The sequence below is a fragment of the Syzygium oleosum genome, unplaced genomic scaffold, assembly GCF_021117445.2.
Source record: "Syzygium oleosum isolate NSW1041296 unplaced genomic scaffold, Sole_v2.1 Sole_v2.03, whole genome shotgun sequence".
Classification (NCBI taxonomy): domain Eukaryota; kingdom Viridiplantae; phylum Streptophyta; class Magnoliopsida; order Myrtales; family Myrtaceae; genus Syzygium; species Syzygium oleosum.
The window spans coordinates 1,721,917-1,745,755 of NW_026607487.1; the positions used below are offsets into that span (position 1 = coordinate 1,721,917).

The 23,839-nt window shown below is 38.9% G+C and overlaps 3 protein-coding genes across 3 annotated transcripts in view; 1 reads left to right on the plus strand and 2 right to left on the minus strand.

Annotated features, from left to right (window-relative positions):
- Positions 1–883: 883 nt before the first annotated feature.
- LOC115662381 (ATP-dependent DNA helicase Q-like 1) lies at positions 884–4,653 on the minus strand. The gene is made up of 3 exons (XM_056309250.1): positions 4,410–4,653; positions 1,250–1,369; positions 884–1,171 (listed from the first exon to the last, which is right to left on the minus strand). The coding sequence occupies exons 1-3, from the start codon at positions 4,497–4,499 to the stop codon at positions 884–886; spliced, it is 498 nt and encodes a 165-aa protein (XP_056165225.1). The 5' UTR covers positions 4,500–4,653.
- On the minus strand, positions 4,645–6,534 carry LOC115694488 (ATP-dependent DNA helicase Q-like 1). Its single transcript, XM_056309251.1, has 3 exons — positions 6,530–6,534; positions 6,145–6,257; positions 4,645–5,616 (listed from the first exon to the last, which is right to left on the minus strand). The coding sequence occupies exons 1-3, from the start codon at positions 6,532–6,534 to the stop codon at positions 5,111–5,113; spliced, it is 624 nt and encodes a 207-aa protein (XP_056165226.1). The 3' UTR covers positions 4,645–5,110.
- A 12,867-nt stretch (positions 6,535–19,401) lies between these two features.
- Positions 19,402–23,839, plus strand: part of LOC115694497 (disease resistance protein RUN1-like) — an 88,182-nt gene continuing 83,744 nt past the window's right edge. Inside the window, exons 1-2 of the mRNA XM_056309253.1 lie at positions 19,402–19,651; positions 19,757–19,877. The gene's annotated coding sequence lies outside the window, so the exon portion shown is untranslated. The remainder of the gene's footprint in view (positions 19,652–19,756; positions 19,878–23,839) is intronic.

Sequence of the window (23,839 nt, forward strand, 5' to 3'; positions counted from 1 at the left end):
CTACCCAAATGCATGCTAGAATTACTAAAACACGACGCTAGATCTAGTCAAGCATCATTGTAGCTTTGAGCAAGACGCCTCTATTTTTGAGTTGGGCCATGACAAAGAAGAGAGAGAGATACGAATAAAGATGGGGGCTAAGTCGTGGAAGGCGTCGTTGGTGTTGGTCGGGGGAGTGACCGTAGTATAGTGACATTAATTGGCAGTGGTAGGGGGAGGGGGATGACGGAGAGAGAGAGAGAAATGATGTGGTAGAATAAAATGCATTTCATGTGACAGTCGTATCAAGTGAGATAATAAGCCGATGGAAATAGAGTATTTTTGACATTTAAGCGACCATTAGGATGCAATTCAGCTAATAACCAAGAAAAACCACCATCCAAAGCAACCTAAACACATCAAGTTGGAACAGTACCAGACATTTCGCTCATCAGCAAGACTACTTTGCTAAACCAACTCCGATCTATTCAAAAATAAACCAGACTGATTTGACCCATCATCGTAGTGGATGAGAAATACCTATATAATATCTGCAGCGCTGACTAGCACAAAAAATGCGCGACAATATAATGATTCGAATACTATGGAGCGAAAAGCACCCGTTGGCGCACAGTGCATGGAAGAAAGAATTTGACTTGAACCAATACATAATTCACTAGTTTCTGCAATCAACAGCTAAGAATGACAAAATTTCGTAAGTCACTGGACCGTGGAACAAGCAAAGTGTACTTTCAAGCACACTATGAAACCCATCAATGAAACTCAAACATTAGAATAAACGTTGATTAGCAGAGTATTTGCCAGCATCTCAGCTCGATTCTAAAACATAGGAAATAGGCAAAGGCCAGAGTCCATTTCGACTTACAACATCAGGTTTGTCTATTCACATCCCAAAGGCAATGGTAGCACATATAATCTGGACCTCTCTAGTATGCCATTTCTTTTGAAAAGCTACTGTTTGACGGGCTACTAATCCAGCAACATCAACACACTCACTCTTTGAAAGGCAATATACTATGCCAAAAAAATTAGCAAAACGATTCTTTAGCAGCTTTCCAAGCTGCTTCAGTGGTTCCTTGGTCTTAGCTATGACCTCATATTTTAGATTTGGTCTGTCAAAGCTTGTCTCAAGAACAAGACCACCAGGAATCCCAAGAGCTTTTAGGATATCCTGCGATGGATGTATAATTCAATCAAAACAAACAGATTACTTCAACATAATCAGGAGGTTATTAGGTAAGTCTAATACCTCACGAACTGACTGAGTGGCAGTTGCAGTTAAGGCCATCACTGGGACATACGCAAAGTTCTGCTTGAGACATCCCAGTCCCCTATAATCTGGACGAAAATCGTGTCCCCATTGACTACACTAATGACAACCACGAAAGTGACAATCAATGTCACCCCCAAACCCCCCCCAACCCCCCACCACCCCCCCCCCCTCCGGAATTACGACCCCCCCCCCCAACCCCCCCCCACCCCAAAAACCAAACCACAACCGAAAGCGAAAAAAAAAAACAAAAAAAAAAAAAAAAAAAAAAAAAAAAAAAAAAAAAAAAAAAAAAAAAACAAAAAAAAACAAAAAAAAAAAAAAAAAAAAAAAAAAAAAAAAAAAAAAAAAAACAAACACCCCCCTTAAAAAAAATGGGAATGGTTATTTAAAACAAAAAAAAAAAAACAAAAAAAAAAAAAAAAAAACACAAAAAAAAAACCACCACCCCCCCCCCAACCCCCCCCCCCCCCCCCCCCCCCCCCCTCCTTTCCCCCCCCACCCCCCCCCCCACCCCCAAAAACCACCAACCCCACCAAAAAAAAAACAAAAAAAACACAAAAAAAAACCAAAAAAAAAAAAAAAAAAAAAAAAAAAAAAAAAAAAAAAAAAAAAAAAAAAAAAAAAAAAAAAAAAAAAAAACAAACAAAAAAAAAAAACAAAAAAAAAAAAACAAAAAAAAAAAAAAAAAAAAAAAAAAAAAAAAAAAAAAAAAACAAAAACCCCCACCCACCCCCCCCCAAAAACACCACCCCCCCCCCCCCCCCCCCCCCCCCCCCCCCCCCCCCCCCCCCCACACCCCCCCCCCCCCCCCCCCCCCCCCCCCCCCCCCCCCCCCCCCCCCCCACACCACCCCCCCCCCCCCCCCCCCCCCCCCCCCCCCCCCCCCCCCCCCCCCCCCCCCCCCCCCCCCAACACGACCCAAAGAGTCCGAGCTAATCATATGAAGCTTACCCACAGGCACGGTGGGTGGTGGAAGAGAGAGAGAGGAACAAAGAAAGAGTGAAATATGTGTTTACTTTTTAATCAGTCAAATGTACAAGAAAAGCTCAAACCAGCGGTACGTTCCTTTCATGAGATCAAACTGGCAGAGCAAATCCAATTAAGACCTTGTAAGAAACACAATCAATGATCACACGGGTGAACCTTTTCCTTTCTCAAGTTGTTAACATAAAGTATAAGCGTTAATAGAATAAATAGGGACACTAGAACCAGCTTAAGAGACTCAGTATCATGCCAAACATAGACAGGAGATTGGATCCTTATCCAAGCTTATGCCGGTTCCAATTACTTTAGGAAGTAATTTCCATTGGAGCTTATTTAATTTGTGTGCTCTTTACTCAATATAATGAACAATGTGCCACTAAGTGTTCCCGAACGACAACCTAAATCTTTTCCAAAGTTCAAACAAGGAACACTGCATTCTGTTACATTAGAACTTCACAGGGGTCAGGGCCCAAAGTTCAAACAATGAACACTGCATTCTGTTACATTAGAACTTCACAGGGGTCAAGGCTTAAGAAGGTCTAGTGTAACACTGACAATTTAATTAGGCTAGAAACACTGAAAATGCAAAAAAGTTTGGAAAAAGATTATAAGTTAGCATATATAAAAGTTAACTTGCTTGTATTTACCAGGAACAAGGACTAGTTTTGTAGTGGCAACATCACAAATAATTATTCCTTTTGAAGTAACTCTAACATGATCTTTCTTCATGTACAAGGTATGCCAAAGATTACGCATACCTCACGTAATGTGCCTCATCAACAACAAAACTGGCTAGTTGTGACAGCCATGATGGTCGAATGTAAAAAATTTATCAAGAACCTTTTACAAAAGGTTATGGTGCATCAGAAACAATACCTTTCTATTCAAGCATTTCAATATCTCGAGAAATGATGGGTTTCCCACAATCCTTTCAGGAGTTACATACAATAGCTTGCACGATGGTTTATCTTTTCTGAAAAGGCAGGCAAAGCAGAAGTGGAGATTTAAACTTTGACAATGACAACCCTCAGCCTAAAAGTTTTAGAAGTCCAATAGAGCTAAACCTTGCGTTAGTTCTTGGAGGACAGCTGCCGCTTGGGCAGCAGTTTGTTGAGTTCAGGAAAGTAGATGGCATTCCGTACTTGAGGGATAGAGTAATTATTTGATCTAGGATGAGAGATAGCAAGGGAGATATAACAACTGTGACACCTGGTTTAAGAGTTGCTGGCAGCGGAAACGAAGGGTCTAAACATCAGAAGAGCTCATGAAGAAAGGAAGGGACAAGGGAATTATTATTTCTTTCACCTTCAACTGAACAGGAAAGACCACTTGTCACTACTTGTCTTAAATTACTTTCAGCTAGAAACATATATCAACTACTTCAAGACTGAACAGAAAACAATTCTAAAAAATTCAACCTACTAAGTCCAGATTAATATTTTCCTCCTTAATCCAGTAAATCAAATATCCATCGTATATTAAAGGACAATAATTTCAAACCAATTATGGGAAAAAGAAATCATAGATCATCACCCTTTGTGAGATAATGGCATAGCCAATAACTGCGAGAAGATATGGAAATCTAGAACCTGTGTTTGGTGTAAGTACTTTGAAAACTTATTCCTATTCGACTTAATAACCCATTTGAATTGGACCTGAATTATGACCGACAACAACACTTACATGCATAAACAAGATGGATTTTCCAGTAAGTGATTAGAAGGTCCTAGAAGCATAGCACAAACTTTAAATTCTAGAAATTACAGAACAGATAGAGATGTGCGAAGGCAGAACGAGAATGTATTGTATTTTCTTCTTTTCTAATTTTGTCCGATGACATACATTAGAACCCATGGTTATGTACCTAAATCACTTCCTATGGCTTAATTTTCATTTGAAAAACATTTCCTTCCTTAAGTTCACAACCTTCGTTTTTTTTTTTGGATGGAAGTTCACAACCTTCTAAACAGTGCTAAACAAACCAGATTGGAAGATCATGTTATAGCTTAAATTTTGACATACAGGTCTACCCTTTTACATTTAATTGGTGGAACCATTGAGCAAGTGCATAGGGCTTGTGCTTTAAACATTGTCTCCACACTCTTCTACATACAATCATTACACAGTTGAGACAATGTTAACGTTCACCAACCTGGTAACATAAACTTTTACCACCTCCAGTGGGCATGAGAATAAAGCAATCTTGCTTGGCTACAGAAGTTTTACAAGCCCGATGCTGCATTGGTCAAAATGCCTTGTTTCCAAATATGACAACATTTGCCAATTATATGTCATCCAAGGCTTGCAATTCCTCATAACTCAGAGTCCCTTGTTTGGATGTTGAAATCCAAGAGCAGTGTCCTTTATTTGAAACTGACCAATGTCCTTTATTTGAAACTGACCAATGTCCTTTATTTGAAACTGACGATATTGAACCTTGAGTGACAGTGCTCTTATGGTCCTTCAACAGAAATAAGCCTCTTCAGCACTGTAATAGTTTCTGACATGGATTGTCATGGAAAGTGAAAAATGTGCACAAAGAAACCACAAGCCTTCGTTTACACAAAATATTCCTTTCAACGACGCTGGATTGCTAAGTTCCACACTTTAATGATCTGCTATACTCTCAAAGTATTTGAGAAAATAGGTATTTGTACATCATCCAAAACTAAAATCAACTTTTTTATAGACCAAAGAGTTCCAATATGTCATTTTGGATCTTGAAGGTTGTGGAAGTAATTGCCAAAAGTTAGGAGTGTCTATTGGACATTTGATTGGATGAGAGGCCTCATAAGCAACTTACTAAATACTTTTGTACATGTACATTGTGTAGGTCCTTTGCTGTGTGCAGAATCACAAGCAAATTGCCAATGACCAAGGAGAGAATAAATTATATGAGAAAATAACAGTGACACAGTGATTTAAGTGGTTTGGCATGTATTGTCTATGTCCATGGGAGAAGCATACCATGTATTCTAAAGATCGTCTGGCCAGAAGTTGAGTGGATGAATTGTTCGCAGTACTACTTTGGTCAGGAATATAGCATGCGGATTTCCTACCCATTTTACTGCCAAATATATTGTCTTCGTCTTCACTGTCAGTAGAGGAATCCACCTCAAGAAAAGTTTGATTTTTCTCAGGTTGTGGAGAATCTTCTATAATATTAACATCATGCACAACATTGCATTCGCCGTCATTAGGGATATCTTGGCCAAACATATCAGCCAAAACTCCACAAGCTTCTGATTCCGCAGCTTGCAAATCATCCCAATCCTCAGTATCTTGCATAGTTTCGGCAAGTTCTGCTAGAAAATCATCGCCACAGTGCTCCACAGTGATAAACTCTCGGCCTTTGTCGGCTTAAAAAAAAAGGCCAAATGAAGAAAGAGATTATTTTGCAAGTCAATAAGACTACTCCGCCAAAGCCACAAAGAAATGCCAATGAGACTAACGCTCAATGAACAAGATTTAACCAGCTCCGGTCCATTCAAATCCAAAGTAGACCATTTCGCAGCCATCATCAGAACACTGGCTAACCGCAATAAATCTCCTTATTTAGGAATGCACAATCAATCAATTCAAAAATTATCCACGCAACATAAGCAATTACGTTGTTCCCTAATCACCAGATACCACCCAATTTGGCCAATAACCAAGAAAAGCCACCATCCAAAGTAGCCTCAACACATCAAACTGGAACCGTGCCAGACATTTCGCTCGTCAGCAAGACTACTTCGCCAAGCCAGCTCCGATCTATTCAAACCTAAACCAGACTATTCCAGAGCCATCATCGCAGTGGACGAGCAACACCTGCGTAATACCTGCAACGCTGACTAGCACCAAAAAATAAAAAAAAACGCGCGACAAGGAACAATGATCCGAGTTACCGTAGAGGGAAACGAGACGGTCCAAGGACTTGGTGGCGGACTGATGGTCGAAGCCGAACTTGAGAGCCAAGCTCAGCAACCGAGCTTTCTCCACCTCTTCCAACCACCCGATCCTCCATGGAATCTCTCAACCTGTGTTCGACGCGATTCGATCGATCGATCGATCGACGATGCGCGAGTCGGAATGGAATGGAATCGATCGCTAGCCTCTCTCGCGAGAGCGGGCGCGCTCGAAGTGCTCTCTTTCGAAAAACCAAGCCAGCTATGGCGGGATTGATTGCTTTTCCTTTGCCTCTTGATATGGTTTGATAATTATTCGGCGCGCGTGAAGTGAGAACTGCTTTATCCAATGAGATCCATCGAGTATTTTAAGAAAACTGCAGACCACATTTTAGCAAAAAAAAAATCTTAAAAAAAGGTCATTGGTTTTTTTGGGCAATAAGATTATTGGGTTGAAATAGATAGGAATATGTGTAAAAGGCTCCTTTGCATACCTAAGACTTGCGTGTCATACTGAATATATAGATATACGAGAAGCATCTCAAATTTCTTTTATCTGTTGTTGTGTATCAACAAAAGAAAATAATGACAAAGTAACAATTTTTATTAATATATATTACGATGGAATGAACTTCAAATTTTTTTAAAAAATAGCATCTCCAACACTACTTTACTGTTTGGCCAAAAAATAAATAAATAAAACTCCTTTATTGTGCCCAAAACTTCATAATAGTAACGGATATTCACCTAAGTCAAAGTTATCTTTTACGGGATTGGTCCCACATTCAACGTGGACCGTCGGATTAAAAGGATAAAAAATGTGGTCCGTCAAATTTATTTTGTAGAATTGATTTTTGTCATAACTTTCGGACATTAAAGAAAAGTTCCGGACGCAAAACTGATCAACTTTACGGATTGAGAAAAATTGCGATGTGCAAGGAAAATTACTAACATGTAGGTCTCAAACCTTTACAAAGTGTAAAAGAAAATTACGATCAATTAAATATTTTACTAAACATACACAAAAGAAATTTACTATTAACTGAATAAGTTACTATATTTATGGAATATTATGAACCACAGGCTCTAGAAAATTTACGACCTCCAAAGAAAATTTAAACCCTCTAAAAAAAGTCATGTAAGGATAAATTACAGATAAATTACTATTAGCGGGATAATTATGCGCCAAAAGAAAGTTAAGATTCATTAGGTAATTTACTAATTACAGAAAAAAGATATTCATTAGGTAGATTAATATTTTTTTGTGAAATTTTACAAATCATAGGATTCAGGGAATACGGCAACAAAGGGGAAATTACATCCTGTGAAAAAAAATTATAAAATGATATGCAACCGATAAATTACTATTAGTGAGGAAAATTACTAATAAAGAAAATTATGAACAAATGGACGGACTCGGTCTGTTTTCCCTTCTCACCTGGTTGTCGTTGATCGTTCAACTGCCTCACGTCGATCTTTAGGTTGTTCTGAGTTGCGAAGAATATGGAGGAAGTTGTTCTAATCAAAATTGTATGTCTTCACTTTCTTTCTTTCTTTGCCTTCTTCTCTCTGTTCAGTCATGGTGTATGCTTAGCATTTGTGATTCTTCACGTGAAGTAACCGCTGGATTATCAACTTATGTGATTTTATTGCCAAATTAGCTGCTCCCTGCATAACAGCCAATTCTGGGGGGCCCTTATGTTTTAGGGTATCGTTTCTTGAGAAATCCGTTCCTTTTCACTTAGAAGAGGTTGGGCTTGGTTCTAGCTATGTGAGGATCGAGTCAACTTGAGCCTGAGTATTTCAACTTTTGCTATTGAGTTGAACTTGAGTAGAGAAAGCGAAACTTGATCGGGTTTCTTTTTTTGAAGTTGTGCACTTTACTCTGAGCGTGTGGTGTCGATCTTTTCAAGTTAATGTATAAGTCCAATTCATATATTAATCTATCCTTTTGTGCTATAGGAAGGCATTTCATTTTTCTCTTTGCTATCGGACTTTCCATGGATAAAGGCAAGAGCCAGAGCAACGCAAATAACGGAAAGCATCAGTTCATTTTGGAGCGTTCTTTCGTGGTGCTTGTTGCACCAATTGTTCTTTTGGTGTTCGCTTATGTCTTCTAAAGAAGACGAAAAAGAGCGGAAGATATACACATGTAGAAAATAAGAGCAATGACAAAGCATCTACATCTACGTTCATCTCTCCAACACCAACAAGAGCAGGAAAGTGATCCCTATGATATATTCTTGAGCTTTAGAGGCTACAACAATCATAAATGAAGGAACGGTACCAATGTTTGTGTTCAGTGATGATAACAGCTTCCATGTCGGCGAAGGGTTTGGTTCATGGCTCCTTGATGCGATCACATGGGCTAATATTTTGATGCCTATAATCTCTGAAAATTGTGCTTCAATTGAGGTGGGCGGTTTTAAGTGGAGACTTTAACGAACTGTTTCATGAATTAAGATGGCTTCAATGGTTTGACATTAAACCCAATCTGTCTTTTTCGGCAACTAATTTGCATCTATTGAAATTAGTCATGCTGCAGTTGTCATGCAACCAGGTAACAGAGCATTGGAGAGGATGGAGTTCAATAATGGTAAGATGGAAAAAAGACATCCTCTGCGATATTTTTTTTCTTGTTTTTGTTTTGTTCGAAACAGAAGCTTTTCCATTTCTTAAGTAGCACAAGATGAACGAGCAACATGGGCTTCTAATACTAAGAGGTCCCATAAGGCTAAAAGAGGGTTATAAACCCAATAACAAAGGACATGCTTAGATCTTTGGGCTTTCACTACCCAATCCACAACTTGGTTAGCCTCTCTTGACAGCTTTTCTTCTTTGTATAGGTGACAAAGCAGCTAGAAGTTCTTGACCTTGCATTTTGCCATTATGCAAAATGTACTCAGGATTTTTCGGCTATCACAGAGTTGGAGATTCTTAGCTTGAAAAAATGTCACGGGCTAATGCAAGTCCACCCTTTTGTTGGCAAAGTCAAGAGCCCCGTTTCCTTGGGCTTGAGTTCTCGTGTTAGTCTCAAGGAACTACCAGGAGAAGTGGGCAAATTAGAAGAACTAAACGAACTTATTTTAGATTTTGCTAGTTTTACAAAGATTCTCATATCAATTGATTCTCTAAGGAAGCTGGAGAAACTTAGTGCCAGGGGTTGTTGGTCATTGAGAGAAATTTATAGTTCAATTGGGGATTTACAAAACTTGTAAGATCTGGACATTAGTCATTCTAAGATTGAAAAGTTACCTATTGCTATTGTAGGGTTGTAAGAATTGCGAATGCCAAGCCTTGGATTCTGCTATAGATTGAAAGAGGAAGTTCCAAGTGAGATGGTGGCTTGTATTCGCTTGAGAATCTCCAATTCATTAGTGCACCAATATTTGACCTACCAGAAAGCAAAATCGAAATCTTTCTTCTCTCCAACACCTTAGGCTATGGGCTAATATGATCTCCGATCGCTGCCAGTGTTTCCTTCCGGCTCAACAGATTTGAAGGTCTTTTGTTAGAGTCTCAAGTTACCACAACTTTCTTACCTAATCTATCCAGAAGAACTTGATCTTTATGAATGCTATCTACTCGAATAGACCCTAGAGCTTCCCTCAAGACCCTTGAAACTTTGTGTTGCCTCCTGTCATAAGCTGATATTGCCTTAGCTTGACTGATTGAAGTACTTGGAAGAGTTTTCAATAGAACACTACGGCTATATTAAAAGAAATGACATTTCCCACCTGAAACGATTACACTTGTTTTACTATAATCTAGTTAAAATTTCGGGCCATGATAATTTTTGAGTTTTAGGAGGATGTTAAGATGCACATGTAGTTGTATTAGAAAAGTCCTCCATTGGAGAATTGCTATGATGTGGAGTAGTTAATGTATCATAGCTGACCCATAACACATTGGCTTTACCTTTTAATTTAAAATAAGTTTAATTGGATATGTTGCCGAACTCAAATTTGGGCTCTCTCTTAGCAATCTCCTCAGATGAATATCTCGAATTTTTGCCGCGCCTCTCCATCAGAAGAAATAGCTATATATTGCCGCAAGTCCATTGAAAGGGTAACTATTGAAACAATCTAGTCGAAATTCAAGGTCTTGATAGGGCGGAGTTCTTAGAGGCGTTGGATGTCTTTGATAATGGATCCATTGAGCGATTACCGACCGATCACGCTTCATGACAATAAATCTGTTCGACAATAATTTTTAAATTGTCTAATCAAATTCTCTGACTTTTGTAAATTTTTAACTAAGTCCTTTCGACAATAAATCTGACACAATTCAACTAACGTGACCGTTGGAGTGTAACATGGACAAAAGTTTTCCAACCCCCCCCCCCCCCACCCCCCCAAATTGTAAGGCCCCGTTCATGGGCATCCACATTGTTAATCCACATCATATATCAACATCGTTCACATTGACTAAATTTTTCCAGGGTGTTGTTCATGTGGGCTTATCCACATTGTCCTTGAATGTTGTCCCGACTTGCCACGTTAACTAGATTTGGGCGGATTTATATTTGCACGGATTTGATCAAAAAAATTGTGAAGGTAGAAGGACTTACTTAAAAATATTAAAATCGCACGAATTGGATTTGAAAAAACACGAAAGAAGAATTTTTCGTTTTATAAATTGTATAGATTTACAGATTCCATCTCCGTAGTTTTGGGATTTTCATCTTCCAGTTAGCTGCTCATGATCTTGTGCTCGGGTACAAGTATAATGCTTACCCCGCCCAGATGCTTTCTTATTCTGCCCAGATTTAGTGATTTTCTTAGGGGGCTTCCTCGCCATTTAGAAATCTTTGACTAGTTTCTTATGCGTCAAATTTGACTAATAGCAGAAATCACGTTTGAAACTATCACATTCCGATTTTCCGATATGATAATTCTAGCTCATGCGAGAATGAACTTGCAAACCACATGAAAAACTGAGAATTTATTGAGACTGAAATCCAAAGATTTGGATTAGCGGTCAAGCAATTGTGTCCTTCTATTTCAACACCCAATGTCAAAAGAATTGGTGAACAAGAAGGGTGATACCTTTTTCAACGTAATAGTAGTGGCCATAAAGGCGAAATTCCTCAAATATTACAAAAACATCCCGCTTTTTTTTGGTAGCCACTACCTTGGATCCAAGGTTCAAGTTAGAGGGGCTCGAAATTCTTCTTGTTTCATATTACAAATATTTGGGACTGAGTCAGGAGTTCCAAGTGGAACACATATTGGCGATAACGATGAGTTGGCTCTCAAATATGTATGTGGCATATGCTAGTCGATATAATACGACAAGTTCCATCCCACAGCCTCATTTAGTAGTGCCCACAAACCTATATGGTCTTTGCTTCATAAGTAGAAGAACAACCCCAGCCCGCTAAGTCTTCATCTTCATCTTCATCGTCTACCAATAAGTTGGATATGTACTTGGGAATAGACCACTCCAAGCACATTAATAGAGTTGGCGAAAATAACCTCGAGGACCTGAAATGGTGGAAGAGGCGAGCCACCACTCTTCCAATTCTTTCTATTATGGCTTGTGACTTACTCATTCCACTGCATATATGGCACCTTCAAAGTCTATGTTCATTACTAGTCAATTTTTGGAAGTCGAATAGACCCAACTTGTTTGCGTAAAATTTAGAAGTGGTTACCGTAGGATGTAATTAGTTTTTACAAGAATTAACTCCAAAGGAATGTACCCAACATGGACACGAGAACAATGACTCTGTATTATCTGAATCACGGTGAGGGACATGAATGTTTGAGTGGAACCATTAATAAGAGCACCAGTAAGTGCAGTTTTTTTTCGAATTATTTGAAGATATACTTGTATTTTAATTTGGTTTAACAGAATGTGTGTTTTTATTAATTTTCCTCAATTAATCTCTTATTATTTCTAATATTTGAACAAAGTTAGTACTACCTAATAGGACTGTTGTCGCTGATTCTCATGACATTTGGTTGTCTTTCACATATGATCAGTGGCTGAAGGTTGTGATCCTTTAAATGGCTTTGTTAGCTTGCAACTCTCCAATGCCGAATGAAATTGTTATTTTTACATGTTAAAAAGATGATGTGTGACTACAGTTATTTTGTATTGAAGACAATCTTTCAGCTCTTCCCGTTAATGGCATGCATATTGTTTCCACTTTCCAGGATGGTATATGCTTGCAAATAATAAACGGTTCCGTATGGTTTTCTACTGGATTCCTTTCCTGCATTTGCTGTTAACCTTGCAATCTTTTGGCTGGTGAAGGTAAACAATCTTCTTTGTTCTCTTCATGAATTTATTCCTTCTTGTTCTTTACCATTTTGGGCTACTGATGTCTCATCTCATTCAACGGATGAAAGAGGGAAGAGTCAAAGATCCAACGGTATTCCATTTATCTTACCATAGCTCTGGAATACACTTAGAGAGCACCGAGTTACCTTTAATTCGTGTGGTTTCTAAATTCTATCCAATAAAAGCCGGCTAAATCAAATTTTTCCAGATCAGTCTAAAGGTCCATAATTTGTTAAGCCAGAAATGACAAGTTTCATCCTCAACAGAAAGCAAAAATCTTACGAGTTTTACATGTTACTCCTTTTAATAGCACACTCGTAATACGGAGGAATTATTCCGTAAATCTAATATCTGTGCTAAATTGAATCTAGAGTCGCAAAAGTGATGGATTCAATGTAAATCTCAAGGGAAAAAAAAAAATTCACGACCAGCATCAGCAGAGCAAGCAGGGGAGAAGAAAATGGATTTTATGAATTTGAATAAAGATGAAAATTTGACAAACTTTATCAGGTAGCTGATCTTGGCTATGCAGATGTATATTTCAATCAACAGATAGCTTTCACATATCAATTTAAACTTTCCTCAAACACTTGATGACAAACTAGCCTTAGGATTACATGTATTGCAAACTCGTGTGTTCACATTCATGGACCGTGATTTGTATTGGCTCAGTCTTGTCAATTTAAAAGAAAAAGAGTATAATTATAGAACAATAACATAACCACATATGCTATCAGATCAATATGAGTCATTTAAAGTCAACAGGCAAATTGAACAGTTTGATGTATAGCGTATTTACGTAGCATTGTTGTACATCTATATTTTATTAAAACACCTAGGAGAAACCGTGCAAACCTCATACAAAACCCCATTATAAAACACAAATTTCAGTACATTATTATATTGTGATTAATTTTTTCCGTCGCATCATTTATAAATTAATCCTGCTCTCTTGATTATAATTTTTTCCCCTTTACTCTTGATTATATTGTGATCTGGGTATATCCATATTCATGTTCTGGAATGATCAACTCGTCCTCGGATCATGCGTGTTGCGCATTTATCTCATTCACATGGGTAGGTCGGCAATGGCGATAAGATCGTGCAAGATTTTTCCCCTGACGATGAAGCAGCAGCCTTATGGAATTTTCTAATAAATGTATAGTCTGTAGATGAGCGAAAAGTCTTTTTTAGTCCACTATTCCTTGATTAGTAATCCTCTTTTCCATTTATTACAATCCAATAATGTATCTAGGTGGGAGAAAATGGAAAGCAGCGGTCGCTATCTCAGCCAGCTTAGCTGCCAAATTTTGAAAGATCAGGGCGAGGAGGAGTCGGTTCTAAGTCTTTTCCTGGGCACCAGCCGCTTGTAATGTAAGCAGCAGTAATGGATCTCACTAAGATCATCTCAGACAAAGGAAAATGACACATTCAAGAAATCCCTTTTCAAATTAACCCTCGATCTGCTTATTATTGTACGATTACAATGCTTTTATTTCGATTTAACCCCCTGCCTGAAAGAAAGAACCAGTCGAAACTTGCGTGAGGGATACCCGGGGTTTTCTGATATGATCCAATGATATTTGTCGGTATGGTCTATAAACCATGTAATAACTTCTCAGCCCTACCTAACCAGCTTGCTTCTACATTGTCCATCTGCTCGACATCCATGTCTAATATGCTCTAGATTTAAGAGACTTACGCAGTTTCTTACTCTAAAATCATTTAGAAATGTTTTTGGTTCTCCTGAATTCATCAAGGAATCAAGAGAGCAGGATTATAATGACAATTTTCCCTCCCACAAGTCTCTTGAAAACATAAATTTCAGGATTCTAATTTTTCCCCCTTTTCTTTTGAGTAGGTCTTGTCTGCTTTTACCTTATCCCTTTCTTGGCAACTAAGCAAGCAAAATGGTGGAAGACTTTGACTTGCTTTTCCTCGCCAGTCCTCCCCCCTTTCTTTCTTTTGAGTAGGTCTTGTCGGCTTTTGCTTTATCGCTTTCTTTGCAACTATGCAAGCAAGATGGTGGAAGACTTTGACTTGCTTTTGTGCCCCAGTCTTTTCCTCTTTTTCCCCCTTTTCTTTTGAGTAGGTCTTGTCGGCTTTTGCCTTATCCCTTTCTTGGCAATTAAGCAAGCAAAATGGTGGAAGACTTTGACTTGCTTTCCCTAGCCAGAGAATTTTCTAAAAGGTAATTAACTCGGTTTCATAGAAAAATTGATATAAAATCTTTGAAAAAATCTTTTTTTCAGAGTAAAGATTTTTTTTTGCAAAATGCAGATACTGACATGAGCATACTATGTAAGGAGAAATATCTCACTGACCCAATTTGGCGTCGTGCTTAACTGCTATAACAACATGTTTGTTCTTGAGTTATGAGTCCTCGATTACAACCCACCGCGGTGTTGGGCTCGACATCAAATCTAATCGAGCTCCAACGCCACGTCTAGCTCAATGCATGCCAGAATTACTCAAATGTGACGCTAGATCTAGCCGACCGCCATTGCAACTTTGAGCAAGACACCTCTATTTTCGAGTCAGGCCATGACAAAGAAGAGAGAGAGATGCGGACAAAGATGGGGGCTAAGTTGTGGCGGGCGCCATTGCTGTTGGTTGGGGGAGTGACCGTAGGATGGTGACGTAGTGGTGGGGGGTGGCGGAGAGAAAGAAAGAGAAATTGTATGGCAGAATAAAAGGTATTTCACGTGACAGTTGTATCACGGTGCGATAAGCCAATGGAAAGTGAGTATTTTTTACATTTAAGCGCTCATTAGGGTGTAATTTGGCTAATAACCAAGAAAAACCACCATCCAAAGCAACCTAAACACATCAAACTGGAACAGTACCAGACATTTCGCTCGTCAGCAAGACTACTTCGCTAAACCAGCTCTGATCTATTCAAAAATGAACCAGACCAATTTGAGCCATCATCGTAGTGGACGAGAAATACCTACATAATATCTGCAACGCTGACTAGCACAAAAAATGCGTGACAAAATAATGATTCGAATACTGTATAGCTAAACGAGATGGTCCAAGCACCTATTGGCGGACAGCTTGTCGAAGCCGAACTCTAGCGCCAAGCTCAGTAACAGAGCTTTCTCTACCTCAAAGCCCCGATCCTCCATGGAAGTCAACCTGTTCGAGCGATTCAATCGATGATGCACGAGTCGGAATCGAATTGATTGATAGTCTCTCTCGAAAGCGCTCACTCGAAGTGCTCTTTTCGAAAAACCTTCCCGGCGATGGCGGGATTGATGTTTTCCCTTTATATTTTTATATATGCTGGAGAGTTTGAGAGATTGGAGCCATATTTTTTGATTTTTTTTTTAAATTCCGTTTTCGCACCTGAAGTTTGTCTAAGCTCTATTTTGTCCCCCTATAAGTTCTTCTGGTTTCATTTGACGCCCTTGGGTCTTTTTCTTCTTCTTTTTTCTGTGTTTGAGTCATTGTTGACCTCGGTAGATAAGAATGTGTGTGAAGGCTCCTTTGCAAAGAGAAGACTTGCGTGTCGTACTAAAGTTATAGATCTATGAGAAGTATCTCAAATTCTTTTATCTGTTGCTGTGCATCAGCAAAAGAAAATATTGACAAAGTAATATAGTTTCTTAGTTATATTTTTACCTTTATAAATATATATTTCAACGGAACGATTTACAAAATTTTGGAAAAATAGCATTTCCAACACTACTTTATTGTTTGGCAAAAAATAAAGAACTACTTTATTATGGCCAAAACTTCCTGATCGTGATGGAAATTTCATTAGTCAAAGCTCTCTTTTATGGGATCGGTCTTGCATTAACGTGAACCGTTGGATAAAAAGGGAAAAAAACGTGATCTGTCAAATCTGTTTTGCAAAATCGATTTTCTGTCATCACTTCCGAACATTAAAGGAATGTTACAGACGCAAACATGATCAAATTATCATTTGATTAAGAAAAGTTATGATGATTATGGAAAATTACTGAGACATAGGTCTCAAAACTTTACCAAGTGCAAAGGAGAGTTATGATCAATTTAGATATTTTATTAAAATACACAAAAGAAATTTATAGTTAACTAAATAGAAATTATTTTTGTGGAATTTTACCAAACATATGTTTCAGAGAATTTATGACCTCCAAAGAAAACCTACGAAAGTACGTTTTCCAGGTAAAATTGCAGCCGGACAAAAAGCTCAAAGCCGAGCACAACTTGAATAAAACGCGCCAATACAACAGTCAAGAGTTAAATCAAATACACCACCCGATCACACTTGCTACTTCTCTCTGCTAATGGACGAACAACTAACGCCTTAATGAATTTCCCGGAACAAAGTAAACAACAAGAAGAACGTAATCCCGCTAACAATAGCATCATTACCATGGAGATCAACTCGAGCTCGGAAACATACTTCTCATCCTACCGATACAAATAAATCCTTCACGGGCACTAGAAGTCACTGACAGTCTAATGATAAGAATTTGAAGCCATTATCATTGTCATCTTGTAAAGTACAATTTACTCACAAAAATCCCTTTTTGAGTGTTTCTCCATTACCAAAGACTAAACCAGGGTCCCTACAGAATGGCTAAAATGAAGTGGCCTACCAATTAAAACAATCGTGGTAATCAAGTCACAATGAACAAGCAATCTCTAACCCATCCAGTCGAACTAACAAACGAAATGGTAGATCATTGATCCACAAAAATTGCCAAATTAAAACCAATAATTGAAACCCTAACTTCAAGAAGAAGCTCACTTTCCTCCTTCGCAACAAGGGCCTTGTCAAAATTCTTGGAGGGATACTTGGTGCTGACACCGCCGACCTCAAAGACCAAGTTCTCGCCGCTTGACTTAATCTTGGTGATCGACCACCATCTAAAGAAGGTCCTGACCCGGATCCCCTCCAGCTCAGCAATCTGGCCCCTCACTATCCTTCTCGTGATCTTCTCCAAGTCCTCGCTCAATTCCAACAACAATGGTAATGGCGGGAATTCTAGTTTGGAAAATCGACGAGGTGTTTATCCTTAAGATAGCTGGAAAAATATTAGATAATATGAAAAATAAGAATGGTTGGAAATCTATTAAAACAATGAAAAAAATAAGATCAATTGTTTGAGGCGTATAAGCACTGTCCTAAGGATAATTCCGCCCCTCGGAATACAAAACTCGGTGTTATAGACTCTAGCGGCAATCCTTCCAAGATATAACAAACCTTCTTCTTTGTTCCGCACAGAATAATAGAAAGAACAAGAATAACGTTATGTGTATATCCCAGCAAAGAAAAGAAAAATATGTGAATTTGGTGTATCTTAAAGGATTGTGGTTTGAAGTTTAATTTTATATTCAAAGGAAAAAGAAAGCCATTAAGAAATTGTTGTAAATCAATTGATAATTAATAAAATGACAACCGTTATAAATTCGGAACAAAAAATTCACTGATGTCACCAAATGAATTTCTGTTCTTTTTTTGTTCAGGAGAACCAAAGAACAGAAAATTAGAGAATTTGGAGCATTACCAAATAAGCCCTAAATATGAGTTAAAAGGTAAATTTTTTACCATTTCAACCTCGTCTAGCTGTAAGAGGCTTTCATTTCAATAGGCAGGAAAAGCAAAAGATTGCCCATCTTCACTTTGATTTGCATTGCCATGCGATCCAATCACGAAGAGAACAGACAAAAAGGTTAGGGCTAGTCATGTAAGACGCGGCAATAGCGTGCTTTCCGAGCACATCTGGTTCATCTTTTAAGGTAAGCGAAAAAGTAACTTTCACTACCGACACCTTTTGCAAAAGTTGTCAGGTAAAGCAGATGGCATTATGTAAAGTTTAATTTCCAATGTGAACACCTTTACTCCAACGTAAATTGTCGGTTCTTTCGGTTAATGGGGTCAGGGAAAGCGAAAGGTTGCCCATCTTCACTTTGATGCGAGTGGCCACGCAGTCCAATTACAAAAGAGAAAGTAACAAAGTATCCTTGAAGTCTACATTGAGGTAGTCTTGCCAATTTCGAGGAAGGGGATTGTTTTGGTGGGTCTTCGTAAAAAAGGTAAGGGTTAAAAAGAATGACAATTTCCTCGTGAAAGAAACGCAATTCCACCACAAGATTGCGCGTCTCCTTTGGGGCAAGAGAAGAAGTAAAAGCTTTATTTAGGGCCCGTTTGGTAACGTGCCAAATAGTGAAAATTTCTGTTCTTTTGTTCCCAGAAATAGTTTGGGAACAGAAATGCGTTTGGTAAACTTTTTGTTTCTCGGCACATTTTTGCAAAAATTTGTGCCGAGAAACAGTTTTGGAAGAGAAACAAGAAGTAAAAAAAAGTTGCTTCTTATTTCTCGGCACAATTTTGAGAATCAGTTTTTTTTCTACTTTTTCTTTTTTTTTATTTCTTATTTTGTGTGTTGTTCCCTGGCTGAGCCGGCCGCCGGTCGCCGGTCGCCGGCAGCCGGCCACAGCCCCAGGGCCGACGAGGGCGTCACGGCCCTCGCCGGCCGCCGACGGAGGCGAGGGTGAGGGCTGGACCCTCGCCGTCGCGACTGACGGCGAGGTCGGCTTCGCCGTGGGTCGCGACGGCGAGGCTCCGCCTCGCCAGATCTGGGCGAGGCCGAGCCTCGCCGTCTCTGGTCGAGGCCACCTCGCCCAGGCGACGAGGGTCCAGCCCTCGCCCTCGCCGGCGAGGGCGACCCTCGCCTCCGCCGGCGGCCGGCGAGGTCCGTGACGCCGTCGCCGGCCATGGCCAAAGAAGAAAGTAAAAAGAAAAAAAAAATTTAAACAATTCAAAATATTATTAAAATATTATTTGGGAACAGAAATTTTGTGTAGTTACCAAACGCATTTATGTTCTTTTCTACTCTAGGAATAGAAATTTTGGACATTTATCAAACGCCTTCAAATACTCAGAAATTGTTTCCGGGCACAGAATCAAAAAAAATTATTTCTGTTCAGAAATAGCGCCCGGGCACAGAATGGTATTCATGCGCACCCTTAAAGTCCCAAGTGCTCGTGCTTGAAGAGGAGAAACGCATCGGCTCAGAACAACACGCCAATCACCAAAAATCACAGAGACGTTCGTCTTTTGTTCTGAGATATCTGGTTTGATAGCTCCAGGCTGAGGCGTGAAGGTGATCCTCCGATTGTACCGCCTTTCGGGACTCGAATACAACTCGATCTGCTCCAAAACTAACTTAGTCTCTAAGTCAAAACCCATTGCAGTGATTTCATCTTTGCATTGCTCCTCCAGGTAAGCTTGACCTCTCTTCGCATCTCAGCTTGCGTGAGGTAATCGCTTTTTCATGTCTTATTAGCTTATCGTTTCTATTAATTTGTCACTTTGTTATTGAAATAGTCGGCTGAGCTAAGTGTGTTTCTGAGCCCTTTTTGTCTATTGGGGATGTGGGGGTGGCTGCTGAACAGCAGAGGAGGGTCTTCTATTCTCTCTTTTGGAGTAGCTGTTATCTGTTGACGAGGTATGTCCCCAGCTCAGATTTGACTTCGGTGAAAAAAGAAAGGCCTTTGTTTTCGACTTTAGATGTGGCGAATCTTATGATGGCCTTGATGTCTGATTGTTTGTTGCATTGTAATTCGGTATTGATCTTTTGTTGACCTAGAACGAGCAGGTCTGCAAGTGCGCTAGACTCTATTACATGCAAAATTGCCACATTTCGTGTGAATCCAGAGACCATTTTTTTTTTGAGTTGTGAGATTTCTCTGTGTTTTAAGTTCTTAGATCAATTTATAGAAGAATAAATCAGAAAAATAAAAGTAGGCTGGTTCAAGGTCGACTAGTTTGGTTCTCGGTTACAAAAATGGAGAACTGATTGTTATATATTAAGTTCATGATTCTTAGTTTAGAACATACTTATCTTGAATCGATCATCCTAAGAGTAAGTTTTCTATTAAGGAAATTTCATTCGACAATTTTACCCCCTATAAAACATTCCAAATGAGTAATATTCTGTTTTCCTCGAATTGTTGGACCATTAATCCTAGAAAGTATATTCCCTTTCACCTCTAACTCATTTTCTCCCTTCTTTAGCAAAATAAAAAAGAAAAAAATCATTTCCCCTCTTCAAGGCTTTAAAAATTGACCGAGTCTTCACTTGAAGAAAAGAAAAGTAAATGAGGAATAAAAAAAAGTACGGTGAAAGAGTGAGCATTTTAACTATATTGCTACTTTTTACCTGCTTTCAACTCATAACAGTTTCAATCATCACAATATAAAACATACCAAAATCCATAGTATGACACTTCTCGAGATCTTTTACATGATATCCAATAATAAGAAAAAAATCCTAGTTGATCTTACGACACACATGAAAACAAGCCATACGGGCATATTAGGAGATTCACCTAGCTTTATAACACTCATTTCTTACACCTCTTTTGTTACAAACAATAAATTTGTTCTTCAAAATGCGATTAATCAATTTTAACCCGACTTATCATGAATTTAGCTGAAAATTTTATTCTACTTCCATTTAATTGGATAAAGAATCTTTGTGGTGATATTCTCAAGGTGGGCACTCCAACAAAAATGGGGACAAGCACTCGACGCCATTATTTCAAACCTTGGTCGTCTCTGAACTTTCCTCAGCAGCTTCTTTTTACGGACAAGATATTAATCAATTTTTTAGATTTGAAAATTTGAAACGAAAGGCTCAGTGATAAAATACCAGTTCAAAATAATTTCATTTTACATGGAATTGTACCATGTGGTGCCGGCATGGAATAGATAAAAGATAAATAACCACGGCATTTTGTTTATCTCTACCTCACATTTCCAACTTCATTAAGAATATGGCAATTTTAAACAAAATTAGAATATAAAATGACATCCACAATTACGAGCTCGGTCCTCTCTCGACGTCTTTCACACGTTTCTAATTCCGTTTCAACTCAATTATTATCTTTTAAGTGATTTATTGAATTCCAATTTTCAATAACCACATAAGAAACCAAACATATACTTTATATTTTTAATTGAACGCACACGTTACCTGCGAGTGGATCAAGCCAACAAGTTTGACTTGAATAGGGTGAGGTCCAAAAGAAGATAAGGCAAAAGATTAAAAGCATCTGCGACTGCTCCTAGTCAATCAATTACTAATTAATTAAAGATTAGAGTTCATTTTTTTCTTGTGTGGTAACGTAGTCATGTTTATACTTGTTCGTAGAGATTAGTTCATCGATCCTTTTATGCAGCAGAATAGCATCTTTCTTTCCAACTTCATTCCTTTGCTTCACTTTCAATTCGTGTTCATGAAGGTTTCTATGTGTCACGAATTTATAATTCAAAAGCCTTTTGGACATTACCTCTAAAAGTAAGCCCAGGCACTTCATTCCCTTCTTTTCTACGCTTTTTTTTTCCCTAAATCATCTTTTATTTTTTTGAATATTTCGCATACTTCTATTTTCATTGGTTTACTGACTTTTCAAGAGTTGAATGATATGCCAACAAAACTGTAATAAAAAAATGGCCCGAAAAGGTACTCAAGGACAGTGTACAAGTATTTCATATATCATTAGTAACTTAATACTAATGCGTTATGCTCATTTGGTGTCATTTAACAAATTATAGCTCTATTTTGTAGACAAGATATCAATCGATAATGTAAATTTGAAAGTTTGAAGTGAAGAGCTCGGTAACATGGTATCATAAATTTGTCCTATATAAAATTATTGGCATGTGGGGCCAGCACCAAATAAATAAGAGAGAAATGACAACGACCATTTGTTCATCTCTACTTCGCATTTCCAATTTCATTAAGAATATGAAAATTTAAATAAAATTTAAATATTAAATCACCGAATTTGAACCAAAACATAAAAGAAGTGAAGCAACCGACCCGAAACGAATAGAGAAGCACCATTCACACAAAAAGAGAAAAGAACATAGGAGAGAGAGAGAGAGAGAGAGAGAGAGAGAGAGAGAGAGAGAGAGAGAGAGAGAGAGAGAGAGAGAGAGAGAGAGAGAGAGAGAGAGAACAAAAACAAATCAAGAGAACCGTGAAAATTCAGAGACTTTGGACATTCTTTTTTTTCATTGTTTTTGTGAGCGATCATGTTACTAAAGATATAGCTGACAATTCATGTCGTGTCATATTACTTGTGTCATTCAAGTTAGGATATAACACAAATATGGCAAAACCCGAACAAGACGTGTTTAGTAAACGCGTTGAACTGTTGTAACGGTCTGAATTTTCGATCCTTTTCTCGGGATTTAGGAAATGAATTTGATCAATGCACTTATAGTGAGATCTCACCCGGAAATGCGCATTCACGGGATGCTAACCTTAGGGGTAGGGCTATTACGGGATTGACTTCGCACGACCAAAGAACTCGACCTGAGTTCGATCTTCGACCATATGGATTGACGAGGGAATGTTTTGAGCCAACCGAGACCGGTCTACTCGATTGATCGTGTCCGAAGGGAACTAGCGACAGACCCTCGCAATTATATGACAACCGAGGTCGTCCCGGGTGGAGTAAACTTAAACGTGATTTGACTTAGTGTCGGTCACGGGTCGAGAGCGCGTAATTCCAGAGAGCCACCCGTTAGCCAGAGATAAGCTAAAGTTGCGATTGCTCGATTTTAGTCATTTCTTGGAATTCGGGCTCGGGAATCGAGAATTTTGAAAGTGACAATTTTGGACGGCCGATGACGTTTTTGGCTTGGCCAACCTTGGGGCCAACCATTTCTGCAAAAAAATGGATTTCGGTTCGGGACCGGGAAAATTACGATTTTGCCCCTGTGGGCACCGAGGTTGGATTCGGAGGCCGTTTGAGGTTATTTTTTGAGGCTAGTGTCATTTTGGGGTGGCCACGCACATTCAGAGTTGTTTCGGTCAAAAATTGGAATTTTGGCTCGGAAGTGAAAAATAATATTATTTTATTCCCGGAACTTCGCAGTCGATTTTCGAGGACTTAGAAAGTGAATTTCGCGATTCTGACGCCGTATTATGTTGGCCACGCACATATGGAACACGTATGTGCGAAAATTGGAATTTCGCCCCGGGACCGGAAAATTACGATTTTGCCCTTAGGCTTATTTTTGGGTATTCCGAATTTTGGGGATTTTGGAAATTGAATTTGGGGAATAAGCGTGGATAAATATCAGCCCCAAAGTATTGGACAAAAACGCCCTTAGATATTTTGGTTTGGAAGAATGTGGACCAAGTGTTTTAGGGGCAAAATTGGAATTAAGAAAAAAATTGGTCAAACCTTGGACCAAATATTTAATTGTTTCTCTCCTCTCTCTCTCTCTCCTCATTCCCTCTCTTCTCTCGGCAGCCCCTCCCCCAACAGAGAACTCTCTCCCTCTCTCCCTCACCAAAAATCCTCTCATCTCTCTCTCGGCCTTGGACCGCTGATCATCGCCGGAGCATCGCCGGAGCAAGCCGCCACCGCCGATCGCTGCCGGCCAGCCGTT

What these genes read in the sequence shown, in the direction of transcription:
- LOC115662381 (XM_056309250.1), bottom strand. Translation starts at nt 4,499, where the DNA reads ATGCAGCATCGGGCTTGTAAAACTTCTGTAGCCAAGCAAGATTGCTTT. An exon ending in GTAAAAGTTTATGTTACCAG is followed by an intron (nt 1,370 to 4,409) that starts GTTGGTGAACGT and finishes GGTTGTCATTAG; the next exon opens with TGTAGTCAATGGGGACACGA. An exon ending in CCACTCAGTCAGTTCGTGAG is followed by an intron (nt 1,172 to 1,249) that starts GTATTAGACTTA and finishes CATCCATCGCAG; the next exon opens with GATATCCTAAAAGCTCTTGG.
- LOC115694488 (XM_056309251.1), bottom strand. An exon ending in CCGTCTCGTTTCCCTCTACG is followed by an intron (nt 5,617 to 6,144) that starts GTAACTCGGATC and finishes TTTTTTTTTAAG; the next exon opens with CCGACAAAGGCCGAGAGTTT.